Source organism: Acanthaster planci, linkage group LG16, assembly GCF_054643075.1.
Source record: "Acanthaster planci isolate LZ-2023a linkage group LG16, COTS_SCS, whole genome shotgun sequence".
Lineage (NCBI taxonomy): Eukaryota > Metazoa > Echinodermata > Asteroidea > Valvatida > Acanthasteridae > Acanthaster > Acanthaster planci.
This window is the reverse complement of record NC_141792.1, coordinates 9,213,962-9,240,309: the sequence shown is the minus strand read 5'-3', so window position 1 is coordinate 9,240,309 and position 26,348 is coordinate 9,213,962. Positions and strand designations below refer to the sequence as shown.

Here is a 26,348-nt window from a genome sequence, read left to right as displayed (position 1 = left end):
TGCCGATTTTTATCAGCCATCAAAACAAATCTGTTGGTACTGTAAAAATAGATGATACTGCGTATTGTTGAATAAAAAAGAAAGGGGCTCAGACGGTACGCGTAGACGTGAATAAAAGTGGGATAAAAGTGACAGACGTAATAAAAATTCAGGCCTCAGCGCGGCGCATTGAAATAGCGCCCTCATGTGTTCGTATTCGCATCAGTTGATTCGGAGGCGATGATCAGACCAAATCCAATCGTCATGAGACCAAAACAACGTTTTTCCTTCTGAAATTGGGACCACAGGGAGAATTTATAGATGATGGTGATTGCTCGATAAGGGTTAACCTCAAAAAGTAAGTTGTATGAAGCATTTTAGTTTTAAAGATACTATAAATTGTATGAGGAGTTTTGTAGTCTTTGTGTGAATTTCCTTGTCCCCAACAGTACTGAGGAGTGGACCATGTTGATCATGCCTAAATCATCGTAATGTTACATGTACATGTTCACAGGCCGAGGCATGCTTACCTGGCCTACTCCATGTACATATGTTGGGGTCAAGACAACTTGTCCGTTGGGATAACTCGACTCAGGACAACTCGACCGACAACTCGACCATCTGCATCAAACCGAATAACAACTTGACCATCAAGACAAGTCATCCATTGAAACAAATCGACTTCTTCATGTTGGTGCGTCTAGCTAATGTTATTTAATAAATTTCACCGCTAATCCATCGCACAGTGGTGCATGTGGAATGCGGCTGGCTGTTGTTTCCTTTACCATGCCATACATGCACCATACATTGCCACTTCTAGTCGCGAACCTGTGCATGCTGTGGCCTGAGGCCCGTGCGTGAAATGCGCACAAATTTCACCGAAATACATCGCCTAGCAGTTTGTGTTACTGGTAGGCATTGATCTGCTGTGTAACATAATGGAGATCAATGATATCCCTTATACATGTATTAGAGATCGATGGTCAGTGACGATGCCAAGTTACTGCATAACATCCGCATGCGCTTGGCATGTCCTTGTTTCTACATGTAGGTCGGAGTTAACTTGTCTCGATGGACGACTTGTCTTAACGGTGGAGTTGTCCAATGGTCAAGTTTTCTTAACAGTCAGGTTGTCCTGAATCGAGTTGTTCAATAACCTACATGTGCTTGTACATGTACAGTATGTACAGTATGTACTTTGGCTTTGCTGATAGCTGGGCATGATTGGCTTAAGTCATCTGCATGATCGCCTGTTCCCTCTGTGCGATTGGTCGATCCTGTTCTCTTTTTTCACGATCTTTCAAAAGCTTGAATTAGAAAGCAAATTGCACTGGCTGACGCCAGAATTGTTGACAAAAATAACAAATCTTGCAATAACATCAAACTGTGCAACAAATCGCACATATCGATCAAACACAAACCTAATACAGTTGCTGTGATGTGTCCTCGGGATGTTGTGCCGACTATATTATGCAGATGCAGATCGCACCCAACATACAATGCCTGTTCATAAATGGTTTACGCTGGGATATTGATGTATGATGTACCCACTTCCAATGGGGTGACATTGCATTTCCTCCAGTCAGAGGTTATGCGTATATTTTCAAATACATGTATGTATGTACACTGTAGTTAATATGTCGTGTCTAAATAATTTGTCCAAGTGGAACAAAAGAGGGCGTGGTTTTTGGTACTCACCGCATAGGCGCACAAGTACCGGTATATATGCATGTTTGACGCAGAGCACTCTGAGTGCGCGTAACTAATTCATTGCGGCATGTATGGTCTTCAGTATCGGGAATTGCATGTGATGTACATACATTGTACATGTACCGGTACGTCCTTGACACAAATGTTGATGGCTAATGGCACTGTACAGTACATGTCACACATGTAACTCTATGCAACAGTTTTTCTTGACTTTCTGGGAAATTGCCATTTTACCACTAGTGAACAGCTACTCTTCAATAGTGGTATTTTTGCTCATTCTATAAATTAAGGGTCCAAAAGTGTGCCATTTTGGTGTCCCTGTTACATCTGACCTGAATAATTTGACATGGAAATATGCTGAAATTGATTTGAAACTGTTTTTGTTTGTTTGGCAGGTACCGTAATGTTGCAATTAATCATCACCCGTAAAAATTAGAGAATGTGCAGTTGTGAACTTACATTACAAAAATATATTAGATGTGACAGGAACATGTAAAATACTGGACATTCTAATTTATTGAATGACCCATTTTTAACATGTTTTCCAGCATTAGGCCTGTGCCATGATGTAGTTGAATGTATTCAAAAGTTGGATCTTTAACACACCCGTAGGTTTTTTGTAAAACACACAAATTATGTGTTTCAATTTAATTATCTGGAAGTGCAGCGCTATAAAATAAAGAGGTCGTCCATTTCTCTAAGCTGTATCATAGGCTGAAACTTTCCTGATTGATAAATCATTCCTTCATGCCTACAAAAGAAATGGAAGCGAGAAGTTACATGTACATGTATACATTATTGCTATGATATTATTATTTTGATGTACATTGTACATGTACATTACATCAATAAATAGTGCTTTTCTAGAGGCCTTATGTACAGTAGATGGAATATTTGCCCTACGACCAACTATTTGATCAAATTTGAGGTCAAACATTTGAATAGTCAATCATTTGATGTCACTCAGGACTATCCAGCAACCGGGGCATTATTACCGGTAGTTTCAATCATGGGGGAGAAACGAGAGGGAGGAGAGGAGGGTGTTGGCCATTCCCACCACCACCACCACCACCCGCGCCGCAAGCGCTCCGTGGAGATCAGCAAGGCCGACGATGCCCCACCCCAGCGCTCACCGCCGATGAAGCCTAGTGGTGGCCGGAAGAACAGTTTGTCCTCGCGCATCAAGCGGGGTGCCGATGGGGAGATCATGTCATATACCACATCGGACCACAGTACAACGTATACTGTCGGGGGTGAGTTAATCCAACTCGCTTACATGCATTTTTTTCCAAGTTCGTTCAAGGTCGAAAATTTCCTCCATGCTTGCAGATGTGGTTTTTGTTAACCAGTGGTAGAATTTTATACTTGTTTCTTTTCATAAAGAGATTTTTAATGTGATGTAACATGATGGGCAAATGCATAAAAAGCATACACCGTACCTAGAAATCTGTTCCTTTTTGTTGGCTGTTTCATGTATGCATGTGTACCGGAATGTTGAGAGACTTTGAAGGTGCGCACATTTCTGCGCACATCTGTGTAAATTGAACACTAACCATCAAAAATCATGTGACTGAGAGTACTCTACAGGCCCCTAGCTAGTCTATTTCGCTATCTTGCAATCCGATTATAAATTAAGCAGACTGAGAACCAGTCTACTGGTATTTTGTTTTCATCCATGGATGATATTTTTCCAATTTCCATCAGATACCATTACATTGTACATGTATACATGTATTGTGTTGCCAAATTTGTTGGTACAGTTGTTACTGAAAGCAATTACCGTCCCCCACAAAGTCCTACCAGATTCATTGTATTATCATGACACCAACTTTTGTTTTTTGGTTTTTTTTTCACTTGGCCCAAACAATCCAGACTTGACTCAAGTCTGGATCTCTGTGACGTCTTTGTTTCTGCTTTGGATACCATATCAAACGAGACTGTGCACTGTTACTTGCTTTGCGCCCTCTTGTGTCCACTTATTTCTATGAGTTCATTTAAAAAATCCCTACTTAACGAATCTGCCAACCATTTGTACGCAGCGAATGGACTCATCTACCAAAAGTGGTAGCGGCTAATCACATTGCAGGACTTGTTTTTACGTGTTACCTGCTTTATAATGAACGGGTCTACAAGTCTGACTACACATACTTTGATTGGTGGAAATTCCGTTCACAAAATGCAAGATCATGTCGTTCATATGCAGTTATGAATAACTACTGTATATCCACTGATAGGGGGGTCCAATTGGTTTATCCGTCAAGTCGACCTTACATGTACTGACTGGTAACGTGTGACACACGTTGTACAGTAAAGGCTATTTATGAGGGTGCCAAGTACATGTACAAGGGTTATATGAGCTGCCGGGCTGAGCGCGACGACTGTGTAGTGCGTACCGGCTGAAGTACTGACTAAGGAAGAGCAACGTAAGTCCGACTTGCTTCAGTCTACAAACAATCCAGCTCCATGGTTCAAATTTAGTTACAATAAATACTTAGTGCTGCCATGTACATGCGTACATGTACATGTACATGCTACATGTGCATACATGTACATGCATGCCACTTTACAACTGACACTATACTGTGCCATTGCTTTAGAACTCCCTCCACTTACATGTAAATGAAAGGTACATGGACAAAAAATCTAATGTGCATTTGTGCAACACAGTAGTGATGGATGACAGCAGATGCTGTAATCAATATTAATGCCTTCCCAAGCCCTACACCTTGTCCCACACTGTAAAGCCCTCCCAAAAGAATATTTGCAGACTGCTTCGTCTGACCTCTTCTATGATTATCATTTTTATAACCGGTTTATTAAAAAAAACTGGCAATACAGCCTGAGGGCTGAATTATATGTACATTGTACATGTAGCTTACAACGATTACAAAAAGGCAACAGTGAGATAAACAACGTAAGACAATTTGCAAGCAAACGCATCATGTACATGTACATGTACATATAACAGTGCTGTTTGCCGGTTCATCTCTTACACAAAGTGTGCATGTCAGAGGCATTCTTCTCACAATACATGTATATGGATGGAGGTTGGGCCCATAGACATGTCACAGTGTTTGTGTACAACTAAAAATTTGTAAATTGCCAAAAAACATGTTGTGTTTTGTGCATTGTCTGTTGGTGTAGAGACTAGTACTGTGCATGCAGTGATTTTAAAGGCACATTGTCATGTGCACCCCGGTACATGTACCCAAGCGTGTGCATGTATGTATGTATTGTATACATTCGTATTGTACATGTAAGTGTAGCACAGTATCATATGATCAAATCTACTGTACATTACATTGCAACATGCCGTAGGCCTTCGGGTACCGGTACATGTATACCAATCATTCATTGGAGCATAGAGTAAAGAAACGTGTGCATGTACAGTTCATGTACTGTATGTATCACACCTGTGTTTCATGTACATTATATGTTACATTTATATTAAATATGTTCCACATCAGGTGCAGTGCACTACCCACAGTAAATTTCATTATCACAGAATTACTTCTCTGAGCAGATTGTGAGTTAAAACAACCAGGGAAACCTGCATCAGCACATGAGCATGCAGAGAAATGTAAATTTTTTTTGTGTTGGCCCTAAGGGGGGAGAGGTTGGGAGGATTAGCAAGGTGCAGTACATAAGTGCTTGGGTGCTACATGTACACATGTATGTCAAGTGGCCAGAGGGTTCCCATAAATTGTGCATTATTGGACTAGCCTAGACTGCTAGTGGTGTCATCTAAGGGAAAAGATCTTGGCCCATAAATTTCCATGATGTGGTCTTGTTTTTGGATGGCAAAGATGAGGGTAATGACTTCAAGCCATTTCTAGGGATGATTAGGTCATTGTGTACATGTACAGTAGTATACATGTATGTACATGTCGTCTCACGCTTTAGTCATGCAGATTGTGGTATGTACATGTATATACCGGTACATGTACATGTACATACATTACATGTACACTACATTGTACACAATGTTTAAAGGCATAGGGCCTACATGTACATGTACGTACATGTACGGTATGAACCTGTACATGTACTGGGGTATGACTGCGCACTGTATTAGCATGCTGATTAATATTAGATATTTTGTGTAATAAAGCTTCCTGTACATGTACATGTACATGTACAATGTACATGTACACTGCATTATATGATGCATGTGCAGGTGCATATGTATACATGTGTACAGTACATTTACATGTATGTGCAATAAAGTGTTCAGTTGGTGAATGTTGCAATTTTATGCTGACTCTTACATATTCTAACTTGTTATGCACAAAAAATTATGCGCTCTACCCCATACATTGTATATGTACATTGCAGAGTATGTCAATGTATGTTCATTGCATTGCTCAGATGTATTACTAAGGGAATAAATATGCGCTTGGCAGGTCTTAAACGTGCATTTACGGTAAGACCGGCGCAGGAGAATGGATGTGACTTAAATGCCCGAGCCGCATTGTCAGTGTTCGTTCTCCTGAGTAAGGTCTTCAACGTAGGAATAGAAAAACTGTTCTGGGTATACTGTACGTGTAAATGAATGTACATGCACATTGACATACACTGTACAGTACATGTACCGGGTACCACGTGAGGCCAGTCAAGCACATACATGTAGTTATTCCCATTCATAAAAATCTTTTTATTCAGGGAGTCAAAAGAAGTCAACATGTGATGGATTCGCGCCAATTTTGTTCAAAATTATACAGTAATTTTCATTTTCCCCAGCATCCCCATCCATTTTATGCATTCCTTTTGAAAAATTGTCCAATAAAATCCCCTTCAGTGAACTTGGGTCGCGCGTGGTGCCTCAATAATGCTCTGCATGCACACAGACTTCTGACATGTCTGACCAGTCCGACCCGATTGAACTGTCTCGTATCCGTGTGCCAGCGCGTGATTTTTCACAGCGGGAATTATCAATTCTTAGCAGCCTGGCATCATTACATGTAAACGTAAATACGCGCAGTCACGTGATCCGTTTCGACCAGTAGGAATAAAAAACTGTCCAGGGTAGGCCCTATACATGTAAATGAATGTACATTGACATTCATGTACCATGTGAGATGCGGACATGTCTAGTTCCATGCAGTTGTGAATGCTTTTGAACACCCAGGCCCCTTCAAACATCTGCGTGACATGTGCACATGTACATGTACATGTGTACTGCAGGCTTCTGGTACATGCAATGTGGTATTAATGTTTGTGATTTCTTGTGTAACAGATAGTGTGTATGTGGAAAGTCCAAGGCCCGACATGCCATATTTCATATGCACAATACAAGACTTCAGAGTGGTAGGTATTTTTGTTCTACATGTATGATTAATCACATTTTCCTCATTATTTCCCCTTAATTTTCTAAGAAGTCAGTGTAAATTAAGCTACACTTTGGAAAGATTGCTTATTTTTAACCTGTTCATTATTTGAGTCACTTTTGTTGGCTTTTACAATTCCATAGAAGTCAGGTAAATATCCAGCACATTGGGATCATTCAGCAATGTACATGTAAAGTGTACTGGTGTATTGCCCCTGTTGCAACCTAAAAGTTGATCTTACACAGTGAAGAAACTGCTCAACTCCATTGTATCCTACGGTATTCGCAAAGATGCATAGATATTTTGGTGTCTCAGATTTTCTGTTCCAAACTCGACGAGATGTTTTAACTTGTCCTACATGTACACTGTATTTCTTCAGCCCTTCCCCCATACATGTGCTTTGTAGTGGTACATGGAGTCAGGTTGGTGTAGGGTTTCTTTCCTTGCCTTCTACATGTACCTCTGGAGGCCTGGATTCGAAACCGGCTCGGTCCACATGGGGATAAGGTTTTCAGTCCCTACATGTACATCTGAGTCTGTGGGTTTTCCCTGAAACATTGATCCAGAGTTCTCCTCCCACCTCTAAAACTGAACATTTCTTCGTTGTCTTCTTCACACATTATCATCTGTAATTTGCATTAAATGTGCTGTTGGATGAACACAAATACATGTACATGGCTGAGATGCCTTCATGACCTTGTCTAATGAAAAAGAGTAGGAAGTCTCCAGAACTAATGCTCTCAAATAATCTTGAATGAGTATAACAGGAAGCCTCGTCTTTTTTCCTACATGTATGTTGACAATTTTCATCAGAATTCCAAAGTGATTCTTAAAAGAAATACATGTAGCTCAATTTGCTCTTCTGAAATGAAAACTGAGAAAACAAAGTGGTCTTTAATTAAAGGGCATCAGGGGCCCCACATTTGTGCCAATTCAACCGTGTTTTGAATTTTGCTGTGGAAGTTGAAAATTCTTTGGGTCCTGTCCTTTTGTACCACGTATACATGTACATGTACCGGTATGTATACACAGCTTAATTGAACGCAACATCCTATTTCTGATACCGGTATATCAAAGTACTACATACAGCGTATGTGATTGGAAGCACCAGTGTGCTTAAGTCTGCTGACCACATGTGTTTCTTGTAGAGCAAGCGGGACAATGTGATTGTTGGGGTGAAGTGGTTCTACCGTCAGTCTGAAGTGCCTGACTCTGTCTATCAGCTTCTGGTCCAAGACAGGCACACCGAAAATGGTAGGCGTAAGCAGTGTTTTATTTTTGTTTTGTTTTTTATCTTAGTTTGTTGTGGTTGGTTTGGGTCTCTTGGCACTTCTTGTTTCTTGTTCATGTTTACAAATGACTCCTCTGATATTGATCATAGACATGGCGCATATGTGTTTGAAGTGTGGAACCAACTCCATTGTTATAAGCTAGTTTAAAGGCACTCTTGTTCGCCAATAATGGGTGCTACATGTACCTCTTCCAAGACGGGGTAGAATAGGATGGGTGTATGTGGTTATTGGCCAGCTGTTAGACGTGTGGACCAGTGCATCCCGTCATGGCCATTGTTGGATTTTTTTCAGAAAGATTGTTGCACCCTGCTTCTACATTTTTCATCAGTTAGGATCTGAATGCGCTTCGGTCATCGCTGAAATGTTGAAATGACATGGATCTCAGACTAAACAATATTTCAAATTGTCTTACAAAATATTTTGATAATTTTCTGTAGACTTTGCCCACAACCAACAATGTGAATAATGGTGCAGTTGTTTTTGTTTATTTGTGTCATCAGTGCAGGGTCATCTTCAAAGTTATTTATTTCTGTGTTAAAATGGAAAAAAAATCACACAAGACTTAAGAATGTAGTGGTACATGATATGGAGACCATGAGGGCCTTGAAGTGTACATGTACATGTACCTCAGTGATCAGAGATTTTCTTTTAGTCTACATTGCCACAAGGCCCAGACTGATGATTGGGAGTGCATGGAGTTGCAGTCCACAACGAGGAAGCAAATGTGACCAACTAGGAATGAATATAATATTCTTGAATGCTTGCGTTGGTTTGCTTATCTTGCCACAGATTCTGGCACTGACCTGGTCACCAAAGACCCTATCATTAAGAGCCGAGAGCTCTTTGTTTCAGACACTACAGAGAACTACCACGTGTCACTGCTGAGGTCAGTAACAGATATAAAGGGTCCAAGCCGTGATTTTTTTTTCGGACACACTCTTTAACTTTTCGAGCAATTTTGTTCACGAATCATGTAAAATTGAGGTTTTTCTGCCTGAAAGGACATCACAGTTTTGCTCACGAATGTTATAACCCTCAATATGTAAACCAAATAGGCAACAAAATACCAGTACCCTTTAAAATAGCACAACGTAATTTGAAATTAACGCCAGTGTAGACACCTTCATGTACGGGTATAGTGCATTTTCAAGGGCTTTATTGCATGGATCCTGACATTTTTTGAAGAGCTGCTGTGTTCATATCAGAATTCAGTGAATGAGTCTTTTCGGGGGCATTTATTTATTGGGGTTTTCCTCCCATGTGTGCTCGATCCAGGGGTAAGGGAACTGTGAAGCACTTCAAGGATATACAAAATGCCAAGGACTTCAAGGCCAGACCTGACACCTTCTTCTATATCCTTGGCTACAACCCCGAGACGAGGTGGGTGTGTCATGTTGGTTGAGGGAAGTGGGTTGGATGGATGAAGGGGGAGTTCTTGCAACAGGAAGGGATGCAAAGATACTGTAACATTGTAAAACGTTGTCACGATGTTACTGAACAGGTCCTCTTTGGGACCCTGATCCCCAGGTTAATGATGTGACATCTTACACGATTATTAACCACTTCGTGCCGGGGCATTTTTCAATGTTTAGGATGCTGGGCCGGCATGACTAACATTTTTTCCGTTTTCAAAATCCTTCAACAATTCACCATTCCATTTAACAGTCGTTTATAGCCACACAGAGTAATCTTCAGGCACTACTCTAAGTTGACAGGTGACCTTCATTGACGTCCGAATATTTCAGCCAGGCCTGCAGCCTTGTAAACAGAGCCCAGATTGGGCGGTGTTATACAACTGTCTTTTGTTCACGAACCTGGCTCAGTGCACTGCTGACCTCTTTTCAATAGGGGCCAGATTAGCACGCAGTGGTGCTGTGTGGCTCATCGCTGCGGTGGTGGAGAGCTTTTGTCCCCGGTGGTAATCCGCTTGCTCTAAATACCCCAAACCCTGGTATACGGTTTCAAAATAATGCTGGATTATCACCACTTTTGAGAGTGAAAAATGCCGGTAATGCCCAGCAGCCTGGTCTTTTCTTCGGAGTACGGTCTTTTGTTACAGGGCCCTGTTTCCTTTGTCCAAGTTCGGAGACCCCGGCCACACATATAAACCATACGGCTCCAATTTTGGACAGAAGACAAGTCAAAGTTGCTCTCTTCAACTCTCTTCTTGGGGACAGGCTCTAATACTGGTATCTTGGTACATTACATGTACCTTGACCAATTCACTGAGTTGTTTTAGCTTGGAAGTGAAATTCAGGTCATACATGTTGAACTGGGCAAGTGAATTAGAGGGGAAACTTGGTATTAAAGGGCTGTCAAAAATTGCATATGAGTTGTCCTGACTTTAATCCGTTCTGTTTTGAGAATGTTTTTCAGGTTTCATTTTGTGTGCCTTGCTTTCCTTTTTTTTCTTTTTTTTCTTAACAGACGGCTTGCCAGCACTCAGGGTGAGATTAGAGTTGGCCCCAGTCATCAGGCTGTCTTGCCTGAACTTCGCCCCAAGGAGAAGCAGCCCAGTGGTCTCGTGATCACCAGGCACGAGGAGTTGACCTGGCGACCTGTCATTCATGACAGCGACCTCAAGATGTACCTCCAGGCTGCAAGGTATGCCGTGAAAGCAAAGTGTACTTTAAGTTTGTTGTTCCTTTTTTTCTTGGAAAGAGAATAATTTAAAATGAAAACAACAACATTCACCATCCACAACCACACCATCCACAACCACACCATCCACTTTTACATAATCTACAAGCCCAACTACCACCACAATATCCATAATCACCATGACCACAAAATCTACAACCACCATGACCACAAAATCTACATCCACCATGACCACAAAATCTACAACCACCATGACCCTAAAATCTACAACCACCATCACAACAAAATCTACAACCACCATCACAACAAAATCTACAACTACCACCACAGCAACCATGACAATAGCAACATCACACCCACAACCGTCACATTTTCTACGACCACCACTATAACAAAGTTGGATATTTTCCCAAACTCTGTGTCCCTTCTGTCTGCAACTCAATATATTTACAACCCAACAACGAAAGGAAACACCAGAGACTTTCTACTTAATTCTGAAGAGTCTACACATATTTACATAAATTTACAAGTATTTACACTGTCTCGTCAGTGGGTAAGTTTTGGCAGATTAAAAGCATACGTAAGTCTTCACTTGCTTATTTGTCATGTATGTCACCTGCAGGCAATTATTAACCACTTCCTGCCGGAGCAGTTATCAATGTTGATGATGCTGGGCCGGGATATTTATCATTTTTTTTCTGTTTTCCAAATTCTTTTAAACTTCTTATCTTCATTTACTGGACACTTACAAACATGTGAAGGACTGTCTGTTGTCCACTCGAGCCTGACAGACAAAATCTATTGACGCTTGAGTATTTCAGCCAGGCGTGCAGCCTTGTAAAAAGAGCCCAGATTGTGCGGTGTTATACAACTTCCTTTTTGTTCACGAACCTGGCTCAGTGCACTGCTGACCTCTTTTCAGTAGGGGCCAGATTAGCATGCAGTGGTGCTGTGTGGCTCATCACTGCGGTGGTGGAGCGCTTTTGTCCTCGGTGGTAATCCGCTCGCTCTAAATGCCCCATCAAGGCTAGCTTATCTCCACTTTTGAGAGTGAAAAAATGTCGGTAATTCCCAGCAGCCTGGTCTTTTGTTCCGAGTACGGTCTTTTGTTGCAAGTCCCTGTTCCCTTTGTCCCAGTTCAGAGACCCTGGCCACGCACATAAAGCATACTTGTCTGGATCTGGAATCCCCGGCAGGAAGTGGTTAAGCTGACAAAATTGATATGGAGCTCTCTTTGGTGACTTCTCAAATCAATCGACTTTTGTAATAAGCCCATAAATTCAGTGTTCCAAACTCTTACCAAATAAGATAAGTTCAAAATTAACACTTCTGATTGTTTGGTTGACAGAGCTGCTGAATTTCTTTCTTCGATGTGTTTTACGGAGCCAAAATGCTCACAAAATCTGGATAAATCAAGCACTTACATATATTTTGAAGTGTAGTCTTTCGATAGGTCACTGATAACAAAGCCTGCTATGTGTGGGGGCTGAAATTCATGCATGCACATAACAAACACACACGTCTGTCTTCTATTGAAATCTGATCTGGTCTGCCCAACCTCATTTCATCCAACACGCTCACACACCTAAGTCACAAGGCTATCGAAAAGCTACTGACTACCAAAAAGCTGCTGACAGCAAGGACTATTACGTAACGCACATCTAGAGTAACAACAGACTAATTCCAAAATGATGCAGGTGCATGATTGTAGTACAACTGGTGGAAACGTCTGGGGCTTAACCATTTCCTCAAAAGGGGATATACAACAAATTTTTACAAACAGCATCCAACTACACCACAAAACCACAACTACATCAACAACATCCACGGCCATCACCACAAGAAAATCTACAACCACCACAATCAACATCAACATCTACTACCATTTGCACAGTAACATCCACAACCACCACTACCTCAGCATACAACACCAGCTACAACTACTGCAACCCCAAGTAGTTGAAGTCTGTACATGTACTTGTAGACAGGCCATTGACTCTTGACAGTCAATGGCCTGTCTACAAGTCTCAACATGCAGATGTTGAGATAATGACAGAGTAAAGGTTCAGAGGGCAAAACCCCATGTTACAGTGGACATTTACCTCTCCCCAACATGAATATTTGTCAGTAGTCACTGTGCGACTGCCTTCATCTTGTATCTGCTATGCTGCAACTCGAAAGGCCTTCCAGAGTATCCTGATCGCAATCCATATTCTGGTTCTGTTGCAGGAGTATGGCGGCCTTTGTGGGCATGTGTGATGGTGGCTCCCCCGAGGAGGGCTGCGAGGTAGCATCCAAGGATGACACGACAATCAATGCATTGCAGCGTGTAAGTAGTCGTTATACTCTGAAGAGAGACTGAAGAGAGTCGCTGCGTGGTGAGGTTGAGTCCGATTTACAGTGGCCATGGCCGCAAATAATGCTTCAGTCTATGGAAGTCGTTTAGCTAAAATGGATACAGCGAAGCAAATTTTTACGTCACGAAAGATTTGCAGCGAAATTTCACTTAAGTTAAAAAGTGTTCAACTTAAGCAAATTTGTAGTGCGAATATTTGATCTGACGTCACAGATTCGCTGTAGTCGCGTTTGTGTGCTCTCGCGTGAAGTATGAACTGGCCCTTTAATAGCCTTCTTGAAGATGGATGTTACCCTAGAGTAGTTCATGCCAGTTTCCAATTTGTTTTTACTCAATATCTTTCCTTCTCATCTGACAGCTCCATGAAAATAACTACCACTATGGCAAAGCCTTGCAGTCTCTTGTCAAGACCTGTGTGCCACGTTCAGTGGATAAGAAATGGAATGAACAGGAAACGGTAAGGACCGGATGTACCACAACAGAGACTAGATGGGATACCTAATAACTGTTGTTAATTGACATTTGCTTTAATTGAAGAAACCCAACATCAGGTTTTTAAAGAGCTGTAATGTCAAATATAAGTTTGTGACTTTTTCTCTTGCCGTAGAAAATCTTTGTGAAGGGACTGCGCCAATATGGCAAGAATTTCTTCCGCATCCGCAAAGAGCTTCTCCCACACAAAGAAAGGGTATGTGGTATTTTGCAGTCATGTGTTCTGATGAAAATTCATTGCAGATGACAAAAAGTATGATTGATGTAGGGTTTTGTTCTTTTTCAAAAAGGGGAAGAAAGATTGTTATCGTAGATTTGGCTTTTTATTTCGGTCAGGGCGATCTTGTCGAGTTTTACTACTACTGGAAAAAATCCCCAGAGGCGTCTGGGCAGAGGATATACCGTCGGCATCGCAGGCAGAGTGTCCTCCGTCGAATCAAGACCTGTGCCCGGGCTAATCGGCCTCCCTCTAATGAATTCTGTAAGTAGAGGTTTCCGGATGCAAACACATCGCATGGGAGATAAAAGCGTAGGACAAAGTTGATTTTACCTGGTACCCAGGGTGTATTTTGTGCACAGGTTACCAAGAAAAATTAGCCAGCGGTTGACAAGTGGTCATCTCTAAAGCTTACACTAGTGACTAATGAGTTTTGAGTGAGTCACTTTTTCACTGACTGTCTCCATGTGTTCCTCCAAATGGATATAATGTTGAGTGTGGAAATATCTGCCATATACACGAGTGCCACTTGCCCAGAATCATGCAATTTTTGAAACAATGGAAGAGGATGTGATTTTTTTTTGAAGGATTTTGTGGAATGGATTCCTAGCAACTTCTGTTGATTTACAAGGGCAGGTCTTATACCAGTACCTACAGTATATATTCAGTGGATATTTTGGAGGATAGTCAAAGATAGTACTAACCACAGCCGTTTTATGGAAGACTCAAGCTCTTTAAGCTTGTATGCCAAATCCAGCAAAATTGTTCATGTAGAATTGTAATCATTCAGTCCTGAATAGTTTTTCTTTTGACAAACCCACTTTGCATCCTGACTAGGAGGCTTAACTTAACTCTTTTCTTAACGTTTTTGCTTCTTGATGATGGTACATGTATAAACTCTGATGGGATTGCCCTCTCTCTTGTAGTGGACCTGAGCTCAGCGTGTGAGAGTGACATGGACAGCGACGACAGCGAGAGAGACTTCAGCAGTTACGCTTGCCGACACTGCTTCACCACAAGTATGTTGTGTCTTGTAATGTGAGTTGCTTATTGTGTAGTCCCAGATAGGTGCGCTTCAGCTTGTTGCAGTTACATGTAGGTATGCTTGAAGTCATAACTTATAAAAAATGTTCATGCTCACTTCTTATTTGTGGGTAATTCCAGAAATTAGGGGTCCAAAAGTGTGACATTTTTGTATCCTTGTTACATCTGACCTTTGTTATTTGACACGGAGGTATCACCGGCATTGATTTCAAACTATTAGTATTTGTTTGGTAGGTAATTTGCATTTATAATTTATCACACTTAGAAACTAAAAAATGTGTCCTTAACTTACAAAATCATATGTCAGATTTGACAGGGACACACAAAAAAATGGACCCCTAAATTCTGGAATTACGCTTGCCCTTCTATTAAAGAAATAATTAATAATACGCTTTAAATTTTACACAAAAGGGACTACTGAAATTAATGTCTTGGGAATTCCATGAAAAGTAACAGAAAAATTCATGCAATTGAATGGAACAAATGGTTGTGGTTTATGTACAGCATCCAAAGATTGGCACCATGGGTCTCGAGAGAGAATCCTCCTCTGCACCAACTGTCGTCTCAGTTTCAAGAAATATGGCGAACTTCCGCCGATCGAGAACCCCCGGGAGCCGCCGGCTTTCATGTTCAAGCCAGTCAGGGAGGGGGAGTCCTATGACGTTGGCCGCCACAAGCTGAGAAGTCGAAGACAGAGGGATTTAGTAAGGAACAGGGGATTGAACCTTGTTTTTCTATTGATAGAGGCACAAAGTTGGGCTCTAAAAGTGAACCTGTATGCACTTTGGGTACACATCCATATCGTCTGAGATGCCCAAGGCGAGATCGTGTAACATGCTGAAGGTCATCCACAGCAGGGACTGATGGGTGAGCTACAATCCTGCCAAAATTGTTGGGACACGTGGCAATAGCCATACCCTCCCCAGGTCCTCAACTCCTCCCTGGTCAGTGTTTTCATCTTCAGCTGGAAACAGACTGCACAGCGAGACCCAACATTGAGAAGGGGGTGAGGGATCCAACAAGATTTGGCCAGGATTGTAGATGGAGTATGGAAAAAATTGAACAAAGAAAAAACTTTTGGGCGCATGAAAATTGGCCCATTTGCTGCTGAGTTTGGTGTAATGGCCAATAACATTCAGCCTGAAAATATTTGGAATTACAAAGAGTTATCAGTATCCATGCAGGGCACGGACGTTCAGCAAAAAGAAAGCTAGCATTGCTTTTTGTGAGTCCACAAGTTTAAATCGCTCTCTGTTAGATTTTTTTTGTTCCATCATGAACAGTATCAAGTGAATGCAGTCATAATCCCTCTCTGTTTTTCTTTCTTTAGGTGAGCTCAACTCTCCGCAGCGGACGGAACAAACATGGGAGCGTCAGCGAGCCATGCAGCCCTGTGAATGTTGAGAGGAAACAGGACAAGCATCGCAACTCCCCGAGCATGCTCAGCACCTCCAGTGACAGCAGCAGCAAGTCGAGCGAAAAGAAAGTCAAGGTGAGGAAGTCAACTGAAAGGGCCGAAAAAAAGGAATGCTAGGGTGAAGTTGGTATATAAACTTGCACCTGTGAGAAATTGTTCAGGTTCGTTCTCGGTATTAAGCATGTTGGAAACACCCTGTAAACACTTTTGCCCAATGTCATGTTGCTGTTTAGCAGTTAGCAGACAATTTTTGCTTACCGTAGCAGACAATTGTGTTTACCTTGGGCACCATTTTGTGTCAGTGCTTGGTGTGGTTACGCCCACAGATGCACAACAAACAGATTTTAATGTAGTATATGTAATAATTGTTTTCTTCCAAAATGTGCTTTTTACCAAAGGTTCTTGTTAAATACACAGAGCCTCTGTTAGTAAATAATTATGTGCCTAGCAGTACCATGAAATTAGGCCCTGATACGGGTCAATCTGCTCGAAACTTTGATGTTGTATAACAGCATTGTCTGTCTCATACAAGTAAGTGTTCATCATTCCTCCAGGAGGAGCCAGGGGCAGAGCCCCCGGAGAGCCCAACGGCACCCTCCATTAAACAGGAGCCCGGCGGTGAGGAGGAAGAAGACGAAGAAGAGGAGGAGGAAGATGAAGAAGAGGCAGAGGAAGAAGAGACGATCGAAGAATCCAGGATGAGGGCGGAGGAACCGGCAGCAGATGATGGAGGAGCGCCAGATACAGATGCTCCAGTGAGTTGTCCATTCAAATGGAAGCAGTGTCAATTTTGAATATTTAATACCAATGGCAGCTATATTGCAATCAGATATTTTTGCATTGCTTATTGGGGTACCTTCCCAGTAACACGGAATTTTTAAGCTTTGTGTATGTTGGAATATGGTATATGGAAAAACTGACTTATAGAAACAAGAGTGTGGAAGAAATTTGATCATGAACGCAAAACGAAGCCTCAAAATATCACCACAAGGATATTCTCACAAACCTTACTTTGCTTGCATAGAAGTGAGATTCCTGGAGAGAGAAACATCATTTTACATAGTGCAGAAGTTGTGGTTTGATGTATAGAAATTCTCTTTAAAATAGTTATTTAGGATGAAATAATCAACATGTCCTTCAGGTCTACTATAAAGAAAGAAAATAAAAAGTACCCTTGCTTTGATGAAAACTTTTTCAGGAACAGTTGGATCTCATCTACTTGAGGTGTACATGACCCATTGGATTACAGCCGACAGTTTGAAAGTAGGAATTTGATGAGAATTTTGCTCATTTTTTTCCACAGGAACTGGAACAGATGGAGACAAACTCTGACAACGACCAGGACGCCACTACAACTACAGACAGCAACAGTATCACCAATGCCAATGATGAGTCCAGCCACCCTGAAGGGGAAGGGATGTCAGATGATACGAGCTCTTCATCTCGATCACCTTCCCCAACAGCAGACTCAGAAGGTCAGGATCAGGTGGAATCCACCCCTCTAAGCACACCCATGGTAAAAGTCAAAGAGGAGAAGATGGACGCAGATACCAGTGACGGTGACATTGTAGCAAATCGTCAGGGCACCCCTTCCTCTCAACCGTTTTCTGTTATCCAGCGCTTTGACAGCCCAGACTCAGTCCCTTCAAGACAGCCCTTTGAAAGTCGTCCAAGTTCAAACAGTCCTTTGCTTGGTAAGGCCGAAGCATTTTATCGCCCTCCACCAATGCCCCTCATCAAAATGGAAAAAGTTGATGAGCCAGAACCTTATCAGCATCAGCCTCTTCCACTTGTTAAAAAGGAACCAAGGCAAGACAAAGTGGATGAGACTTGTAAATCTGAGTCACCTCGCCTGCAGACACCGGATCGTCCGTTAAATATGGGCAACCAACTAGGAGTGCCTCTTGATCCTTTCAGGCAGCCCACTGAGTGCTTCAGACATCCCATCGATTATCAGCGCTCTAATGAAAGGCTTTATTTCCCTGATGGCAGTTTAAGACCACCAGTTCCTAGTCTACGCCCTCCTGCAGGAGGCTCCCCCTCGAGACCTCCTGCTGACAAATATAGACTGCAGTCAGATGGCTGTGGTCCTCCCCCTGAACTACTGAAATCTCGTCAGACTAACTCCAGAAGTTCTGAAAAGGATAAACTTTCAAGAGATGGTCAGGATCAGACCAGATATTCGATAGGTAACTTTAAAAACCAAGTGGATCACTTGCAGCTCTCCAGTGACGATGCCAGACAACAAAAAGGAGCTCAGTTTCAGGTTCGAGAGGAATCACAAAGATTTGATGAACGATATAGGGCTTCCGGCAACACCAGATTACCTCCTGTCTTCTCATACAGCCCTAAGCCTCAAGCAGTGCGATCTGAATCGCTTAAAGATGACAAGTTTCAAGACGAATTCAGGTCATCGTCAAAGTTGAAATCAACCAGTGAATTTTCCAGACCTCAGCCAGACCCAAGAATGTCAGCTGAGAGCTCAATATCTCCAGTAGATAAATCCAGACAAAGTGTCGAGCGTCGGTATCCCATTATAGACCATAGCAGACCATTTGGAAGCCATTTCAAAGATATGGAGGGCATGTCCAAATCTTCAGTGGAGTCCCCCAAATCACAAGATGAATATTTACGATCTTTGGGCGAGCAATCAAGAATTCAACCTACAGGGGGCAATATGGCTCATCCCAGGGAGCAGGCACGATTTGGGGAGCACTTGAGACCAGAGCTGTTTGTACCTGGAGATTCATTAAGACACCTAGAGTATTTACAGCCTGGTACACATCCACGATCTAGTGAACATTTGCGATCAATTGATGGCATGCGGCACGGAGAGCATCCTAACACAGGTGAAACCCGGAGACCCGAAGATAAACACAGACCAGGGGATCTCCCGAAGTCTGGGAATTTACAAAACCATCTTAGACTGGGAGAACATCCAAAATATGATTGTCCAACCTTCACTGATAATCCAAGACCAGCTGGCAACCCAAGACAAGATGATTACCTGAGGTCCAGAGAAAGACAGAATGATTTCCCAGAATCAAAGAAGCGTCCTGGACTTAGTGAGCTGACTGCACACAGAGAAATGCACAAAAATGAGCATTATAGACCAGCAGAAAAACACAGACCAGGAGAGCAATCAGGAGAGGAACCAGGAGAGCCTCGCAGGCCAGTGGAAAGTCTAGCAAGACCTCTGGAACACATCCGACCTAATGAGCACCCTCGACTTAGTGAATGGTATGGCTTTGGGAGTCACATGAGATCCAGGCAGCACATAAGACTCGAAGAGCATCCCAGATCCAGTGAACATTCCAAACAACCAGAGCAACCTGAATCTGGAGAACTGCAGAGATCAAGGGAATTGTCAAAATCTGGAGAGCTTCAAAGAGTTGGAGAGCAGGGACAAACGAGAGAGCCCCCAAGACTCGCTGAAGATCTTCACAGATCTAGAGAGTATTCCACATATGGTGAACACCTATCTTCTACTGAGCGTGATCTTAAACTACAGAGAGAGCACCAGATGCCACCTCCTGACTTCCTGAAGCCCCCTGATGTTCCCAGATTCCATCCGTTAGTCTTTAAAAAAGAAAGAAACGAGGAAGCTGGGGCTGAGAAGCCTTTGACCAGGGAATCACCTCGCCAGGAAGCCAAGAAGCATGATGAAGACCCCAGAGATTCTAACAGTGAAGAAGAGGAAGAGGACAAAGGTGTTTATCCTCGGATGCCCTCACCTGATCCGGTTGTGGTAGATCGAACTGATTATACCAGTTCTTCTGCAAGGTGAATAATCCTGTAAATAAAAATAATAATTCAGATTTATATTGCGCATGTATCCACCTTTCTGGGTGCTCAAGGTGCATCATGATCATTATTCTTGCACATTGGTCTCATAACAACTTAACATTCCTGAAACCATCTCAGTTCCCTGAGGAGTATACTAGCCCAATGCTGCCCTATTAAGCGCGCACATGCCTAAAGCACATCTGCGTTCACAGGTACCCATTTGGAGAGAAGCACATGGGGGTATTAAGTGACTTGCCCAAGATCGCCGCATGCTGCCACCTCCAACCCTATGATCCGAAGCTACAAACCCTAACAACAAACCTTATGCCACATGCCCCCACAAATGTTGATGTTGATAGTTTGTTTCATGACAGTAACGTAGTTCTCTCATTCAAAATTGATGAATGAAGGGACATCCTTGTAGCCAGGCATCATTTGTAAACTGAAAGACTCTTCTTAGTTGGGAACACTACATTACTACATTGTACAGTATAATGCAGGCCTTAGATCCAAGCAAAACCGTTGCTTTCACGAATTACGATTACCTGTTATTAATCAGTAGGAAGGGTTAATATTTAAGCAGAAAATATGGAGTTGACACATTTTTCTTCTTTTGCATGGGTATCCCTCAGATTCATTCGCCACTGGCATCGTGGTATCAACTCTTGCAGTCGCACAGACTTGGTCTTTTCACCCCTGGATAGCTCCAAGCTGGCTGCCAAGAGGGCAAAGACTGCTGCAGCAGCTGCTGCCAAGGAGAAAGAAGGGAAGAAGGCTGCCGTTAAGAAGGATTCCAGTTCTAAGGAGGACAAAGACAGACGTCAGAGGAGGCCGAGCAGCACTGACAAACATGCCGTGAGTCCATGTCATGTGTCATTCATAGCTGAAAGGATGTTTTTGTATGGTGTCATAAAAAGTTGGTGTCCTTTTTGAAGTTTATAATTTTTGATATAAAATGTGTATCTGCGTAAGGAGCCATGAAGAATCAACAGCTAGTACATGTATGCATTTAGAGCAAGGCGCATTATAGGGATGTTTTATTTGCTGTTTTCCTTCACATGGAGCTAACATGAGAAATTCGATGGAAGGGATTGGGTGTACACAAGGGACAATTGAGACTAACTTTTTCATGCCTTAGTGAACATCCAAGCTTGACCAGCAGTTGGCTCACAAGTCACACTCTTTGGCATTTTCTTTTTGTTCCTGTGTAATAGAAGAAACCAGATACACCACCGGAGAACACATCAGCTGATGCGCAGGTGACCAGCACCTATGGCCTGCAACAGGGCCCAATTGCTATGCCACCACCGAGAGGTTCTCCAGGGTACTCTGGCTACCCTGGACAGGACATGCCAGCCATGCGCACCCTGAGTGAGTATGCCCGGCCCCATTCAGCAGTAGTACCCGGCAACCCAGCCAGCAACCTGATGGGACCCGACCCCATGCTGCAGTACCAGCTGGAGCAGGTGTACGCCCTGGGCAGCCGGGAGGCCCAGATTGACCTGGTGGAGCGGGAGCTCAGGGAGAGGGACCTGCGGCAGAGGGACCTCAGGGCGATGCAGGAGCGGGGGTTGCGGGAGATGGAGATGTGGGACCGCGAAATGCGCGAGCGGGGCTTGAAGCCCGGCTACGAGCAGCAGTACGTAGGAGTGCGCACCTCCACAACGACGCCCCTCGCAGCCTACCCTCACCACCCACCCCACCCTGGCGAGCCGCTGCCCTCTCCGCAGCAGCTGAATGCCTACAACCATAACCTTGAGCGAGCCCACGCTGAGCACCACCTGCGCATGCACGGCCCAGAGAATTCTGCCTTCTCGGTTGACCGGTTGACCTCAGAGCGCATGCATCTGGAGCGCATGGCGTTGATGGGTGATCCAAGGGCTGCCGCCGCGGCTGCAGCAGCCGCTGCAGCTGGGCGACCCCCAACTCCCCACCACCACTCCCACTCACATTCTCACACCCACGTCCACTTCCATCCCCAAGAGCACATCCACCACACCTACCTGTCCCAAGGTGGTGTCCTTCCTGATCAGCCTGCCGGTGCCGTCCTACCGCCCACCCTACACCTTCCGCCCAACCCTCTCCCCGTGCCCCAGCCACCTCACCCCATGATCAACCCAGCCGCAGCGGCCGCTGCAGCCATCGGAGCGCCCCCATCTGCATTGCCCCATGCGAGGCTCTACAGGCCCCCAATACCCGACGTCTTGGCTCAGCAGATACAGCATGAGCACATACAGAGACAGATGTTGTCAGAGCGTCATCCGTATCCGCCACCCCCACCTCCACCACAGCCACGATAAGCAACAAGATCCTTTACCCTTTCCTCATTCAATCTCGTCTTCTCAAGCCGGCAGCGAGTTTACGTACCTTGCCATCCTATTCTGTCACTGTTGGAACAGTGGTACATTGAAGGTTTTGGTTTAATCGGAAGGGATTATCAAAAAAGAGGGAAAGATAACTTCCAATGTGCCGGTCTCGAGTAGAAAGGAAATTTGACGTGATTTGAACAAGCATTGATATAACTTCCAAAGGCAAAGTGATCCATGAAACCTGAACCGCATTTGATGTCCCATAAATATCGACGGGAAATAAAGGATGCATATATGTGCCAGGAAAAAATAACTCTCTTTGGTAAACATCTATTTAGACAGTAACCAACCCCATTCCTTTGTTTTTTTGAGATTGCGCAGTGTAATACCCATAAATGCTTGTGTTGAATTTCTAAATTTCCTTGTTCCCGTAGACAGTGACATTGAATGTTTTCATGTTACTGTTCTCGTTTCTCCACAGTGAACGAATATTGAGCGACTCTTCTTCGTAAAAATTTCACTTCTCCATTAATAGCTGTAGAGGAACTCCTTTATTTAATGTGAGATTATAACACCTGTCATATGTACTGGCCAGTATGTTATTGTTCAACGGTTATTTCCTGTATGGAGTTTTATCTTTTACCCCAGTTTAGACGGAAGTGTTTTACGTGCACAATCAGCTGTGCGATTCTTGTGTATACTTTTCAGGCTGTTGAGGACATTGCGTTTATGTGAAAGGGGAAATTATGCATTTAATGAATAGTCTGACAGTTTTTACTGTGTTAAAACTCGCCACTGTGGACTCAACAGTTCGTACATAGTTGGACGCATGACTGTCATGTGTAAATGTAAGAGGCACACACACGCCCATACCCGTGATGACCAATCGTAAGTACTGCTTAAACGCGGTGTGACGGTGTGTGTACGATTGTGTGAGTATAGTGCGTGATCAGATCACGAATAAAGATTAACTATAGGGAGTCCCTACGTAAAAGTGTGAAGTGGAAAGATACAATGAGGTAGTTGACAAAAGATGCAGTTTCTTTGGTAAGCCACGAGTTGAAACGAGTGACGTTCTCCTGAGACCGGAGGCAAATGGTGCAAATTCATAGCCCTAGTTTCGCAGCTTCGTTTTTACCGACTCTTTTCTTTACATGTGTGAAAGGACACACTTAGTTACAAATGTACAGGACTAGTTTGAGATTGTTAGTAAAATGAGATATATATTTATACATTTAATAAAACCATTTAATGCTTAACTGTTTACTGAACAAATTTACACTAATCGCTGAGCTCGAACCACGACCTCGCCATTGACAGTTTACACTTCAAATTTACAAGCTCTAAAATGGATCCTGTTGAGCATCACTACAGGACACTTCGCAGTTTCGGTGCCACAGTCATTGGCCAGTCACTTCCGTCTTCAAAATGGCGGTACACTTTCCAGACTGGAGCCTTTTGTGGTTGCGCTCGTGTCTCTGCAGGTTACTTGTTCCGTTTGGGGCCTAAATGTAGTTACATGTACTTGGCCAGTCAGCACAGAGCTATTTATAGAGAAAGTTGCGACTTGAGTGCCTCAATTGTTGGAAACAAAATGGTGATTAAGCGTCAGTGCACATGGACAGTCAGCTGTATGCTTCTGCACACAGTCATAACGAACAGCCAGTTTGGTTACCAAGACTTAAGTCGGCGTTATCTCTTTCAGCAAGGCCACAGTGTGTTCTGAATGAACATCCTCTACAAAAGAGATTCTGAATGGAACCAGATTGTGTGGGTCTGTGAGTGTTGTGCCACGTGGTCTAGTTTCAACCATCGCCATGTCCAACATCTCCGCCCAAAAGGAAGGAAAACACCCATCTCCTTGTAACTCTACAGGACCAGGGCATTTATACAATATTCCTCATACAAATTTTCTATTAATAGTATTGAAATGTAAATAAGCACAATGTAGGAAATCGGTCATAGAAACTATACCAGACAGTTTTTGAATAATTTATTTAAGCGGTGCGCAACTCGGAACAGCACGTGTTTAGGATGAGTAGGTTTTTTAAAGTTGGTATTGTAGGAGGAGTTTTAATAAAACTATCTGAAGAAAGCGTTGCGCTCTTTTGTGTCGTTTGTGGTTGATTTCGCCTTGTTTGCTCTGCTTTCGGGGGGTGTTCATGGATCCCGGTTTGGTTATGTGCCGTATGTAATGTTTCAGCGACGTCCGCGAAGTGGTTTTTTTTCGCAAGTTGCGAAAAAAGCATTCTTTTTTGTTAGTTTTTCTTTCCTTTTTTTGCAAGTTCGTCCTTTTTTTTAAAAAACATTTGCCCAAGTTGCGGAAAAGACATTCTCTTTCGGGGGGGGGTTAGCAAGTTGCGGAAAATTTATTCTATTTGTTCTGTGTTTTCTTAAATCAAGTGATTGTTATTGATTTTTTTAATATTTATTTCAGTCACGATGACGTCACCAAGTGATTTAGTAAACTTTGAATATTTAAATATAATGTTAATGTAAAAAACCATATCAAATCAACCGTAGCCTTCCGCAGCATTCTGTGTGCGGCAAGTGCCAGAGTAAAATTGGGTCTTCAATTCATCTCATGTGGGTCAAATCACGTGACCCATCTTGTCGAAACCGGGAGCGGGCTTATTATTTAAAAGTGGTAATAGGTATCAAGTTGTTTTCAACGGTATTAGTCTGTTGGGGTATAGTATTCTTCAACCCCTCTACTGATGACGTCACGTAATTGTCGAGCGCCCTCTAGCGACAGGTTAAAATTTGTAAAAAATGAATTTTGAATAGATATCTGTGGCGAAGTTTGTCCGAATTGGCTGAAAATTGATGTGGATGATGATCTTCACCAAGTTAACACGTGTGAAATTTGGGCCCAATGACGTCATCCAACCGGAAGTTATAATACAAAAACATTTTATTCTTCGAAATTCGGTAAAATATAAATTGTAAGAGATATAAGAGTGAAATGTTCATAAGATGGTAGCTAAAACATTGGAGTCAGCTGCGTCAAGTGGCTAACAGGTGCATGTACTTGTTCACGCGGATGAAGCGCCAACGACAAAACCCCCCTTCGCAGTATTTGCGAACTCGAAAACCCTTTTTCGTAATGTGCATTAGCTACTGTGTGCGTGGACGCGCAATATCTGCCTGTAACATAGGCAGCGTATGGAACATACTCGTTGTATTGTTTGGAACGCCAAAAGGCAAAATATTTGCAATCTCTAAACCTGCGCTCTTTCCGCGATAGCAATGTTTTGTATTGTATATGTATTGTACATCTCTGATTGGCTGAAACCTTGCAGATAGTTAGGAAGGGAAGGTTAGACGAGCATTGACCTTATGTGATGATGACGTCATCTTGTGACAGATTACGTGATATTAAAGGCACACTCTTCCAAGCGCTATATCTCTTGAAGTGCATGTCTGATTGGGTTGAAACCTTGGACCTGAATGGTCATGATGAAATAATTACGGCATCAGGTTTGTGTACTAGAATCGTTGTTCAAATTAACAAAAGGAATGCCAAAAAGCCCTCTGTTCAGTAGGCAAACAGACAGATGACATGTAGTGTCCTCTTCTTTTTCTTCTGATGACACCATCGGGGGTCAAGTAACATGAGATTAAAGCTGCAGTTTTTCTCCACAAGTTTTGTTCACGTTTATGTACTAACAGGTTTGTCGATTCTGGTGAGTAGTCCTCTAATTCGTCCGAGAATTACTACCAGAACGAAAGAGAAATTAGACTAAATTTTCCCTTTCTTTCGATTACAAATATACCCTAGAGTCAAAATTTCAAGTAATATTTCAAACAAAAAATGT

At 42.8% G+C, this 26,348-nt stretch overlaps 1 protein-coding gene across 2 annotated transcripts; it reads left to right on the top strand.

Moving 5' to 3' along the window:
* Positions 1-203: 203 nt before the first annotated feature.
* Positions 204-24,626, top strand: LOC110982660 (uncharacterized). Of its 2 annotated transcripts, XM_087147401.1 has the most exons (19): positions 210-337; positions 494-673; positions 2,657-2,942; positions 6,926-6,996; positions 8,165-8,270; positions 9,098-9,194; positions 9,584-9,688; positions 10,736-10,912; positions 13,139-13,238; positions 13,624-13,722; positions 13,873-13,953; positions 14,094-14,238; positions 14,901-14,993; positions 15,523-15,722; positions 16,349-16,510; positions 16,990-17,190; positions 17,739-20,218; positions 20,854-21,076; positions 21,436-24,626. In XM_087147401.1, exons 2-19 carry the CDS (start codon positions 530-532, stop codon positions 22,519-22,521), a joined length of 5,856 nt encoding a protein of 1,951 aa, XP_087003527.1. In that variant the 5' UTR covers positions 210-337; positions 494-529; the 3' UTR covers positions 22,522-24,626. The 2 variants fall into 2 exon arrangements, with proteins under 2 accessions (XP_022096937.2, XP_087003527.1); XM_022241245.2 differs by lacking the exon at positions 494-673 and having other exon boundaries at positions 204-337.
* The last annotated feature ends 1,722 nt before the right edge of the window (positions 24,627-26,348 follow it).

What these genes read in the sequence shown, in the direction of transcription:
- LOC110982660 (XM_087147401.1), top strand. Translation starts at nt 530, where the DNA reads ATGTTGGGGTCAAGACAACTTGTCCGTTGGGATAACTCGACTCAGGAC. An exon ending in AGACAGGCACACCGAAAATG is followed by an intron (nt 8,271 to 9,097) that starts GTAGGCGTAAGC and finishes ATCTTGCCACAG; the next exon opens with ATTCTGGCACTGACCTGGTC. An exon ending in CAATCAATGCATTGCAGCGT is followed by an intron (nt 13,239 to 13,623) that starts GTAAGTAGTCGT and finishes CTCATCTGACAG; the next exon opens with CTCCATGAAAATAACTACCA.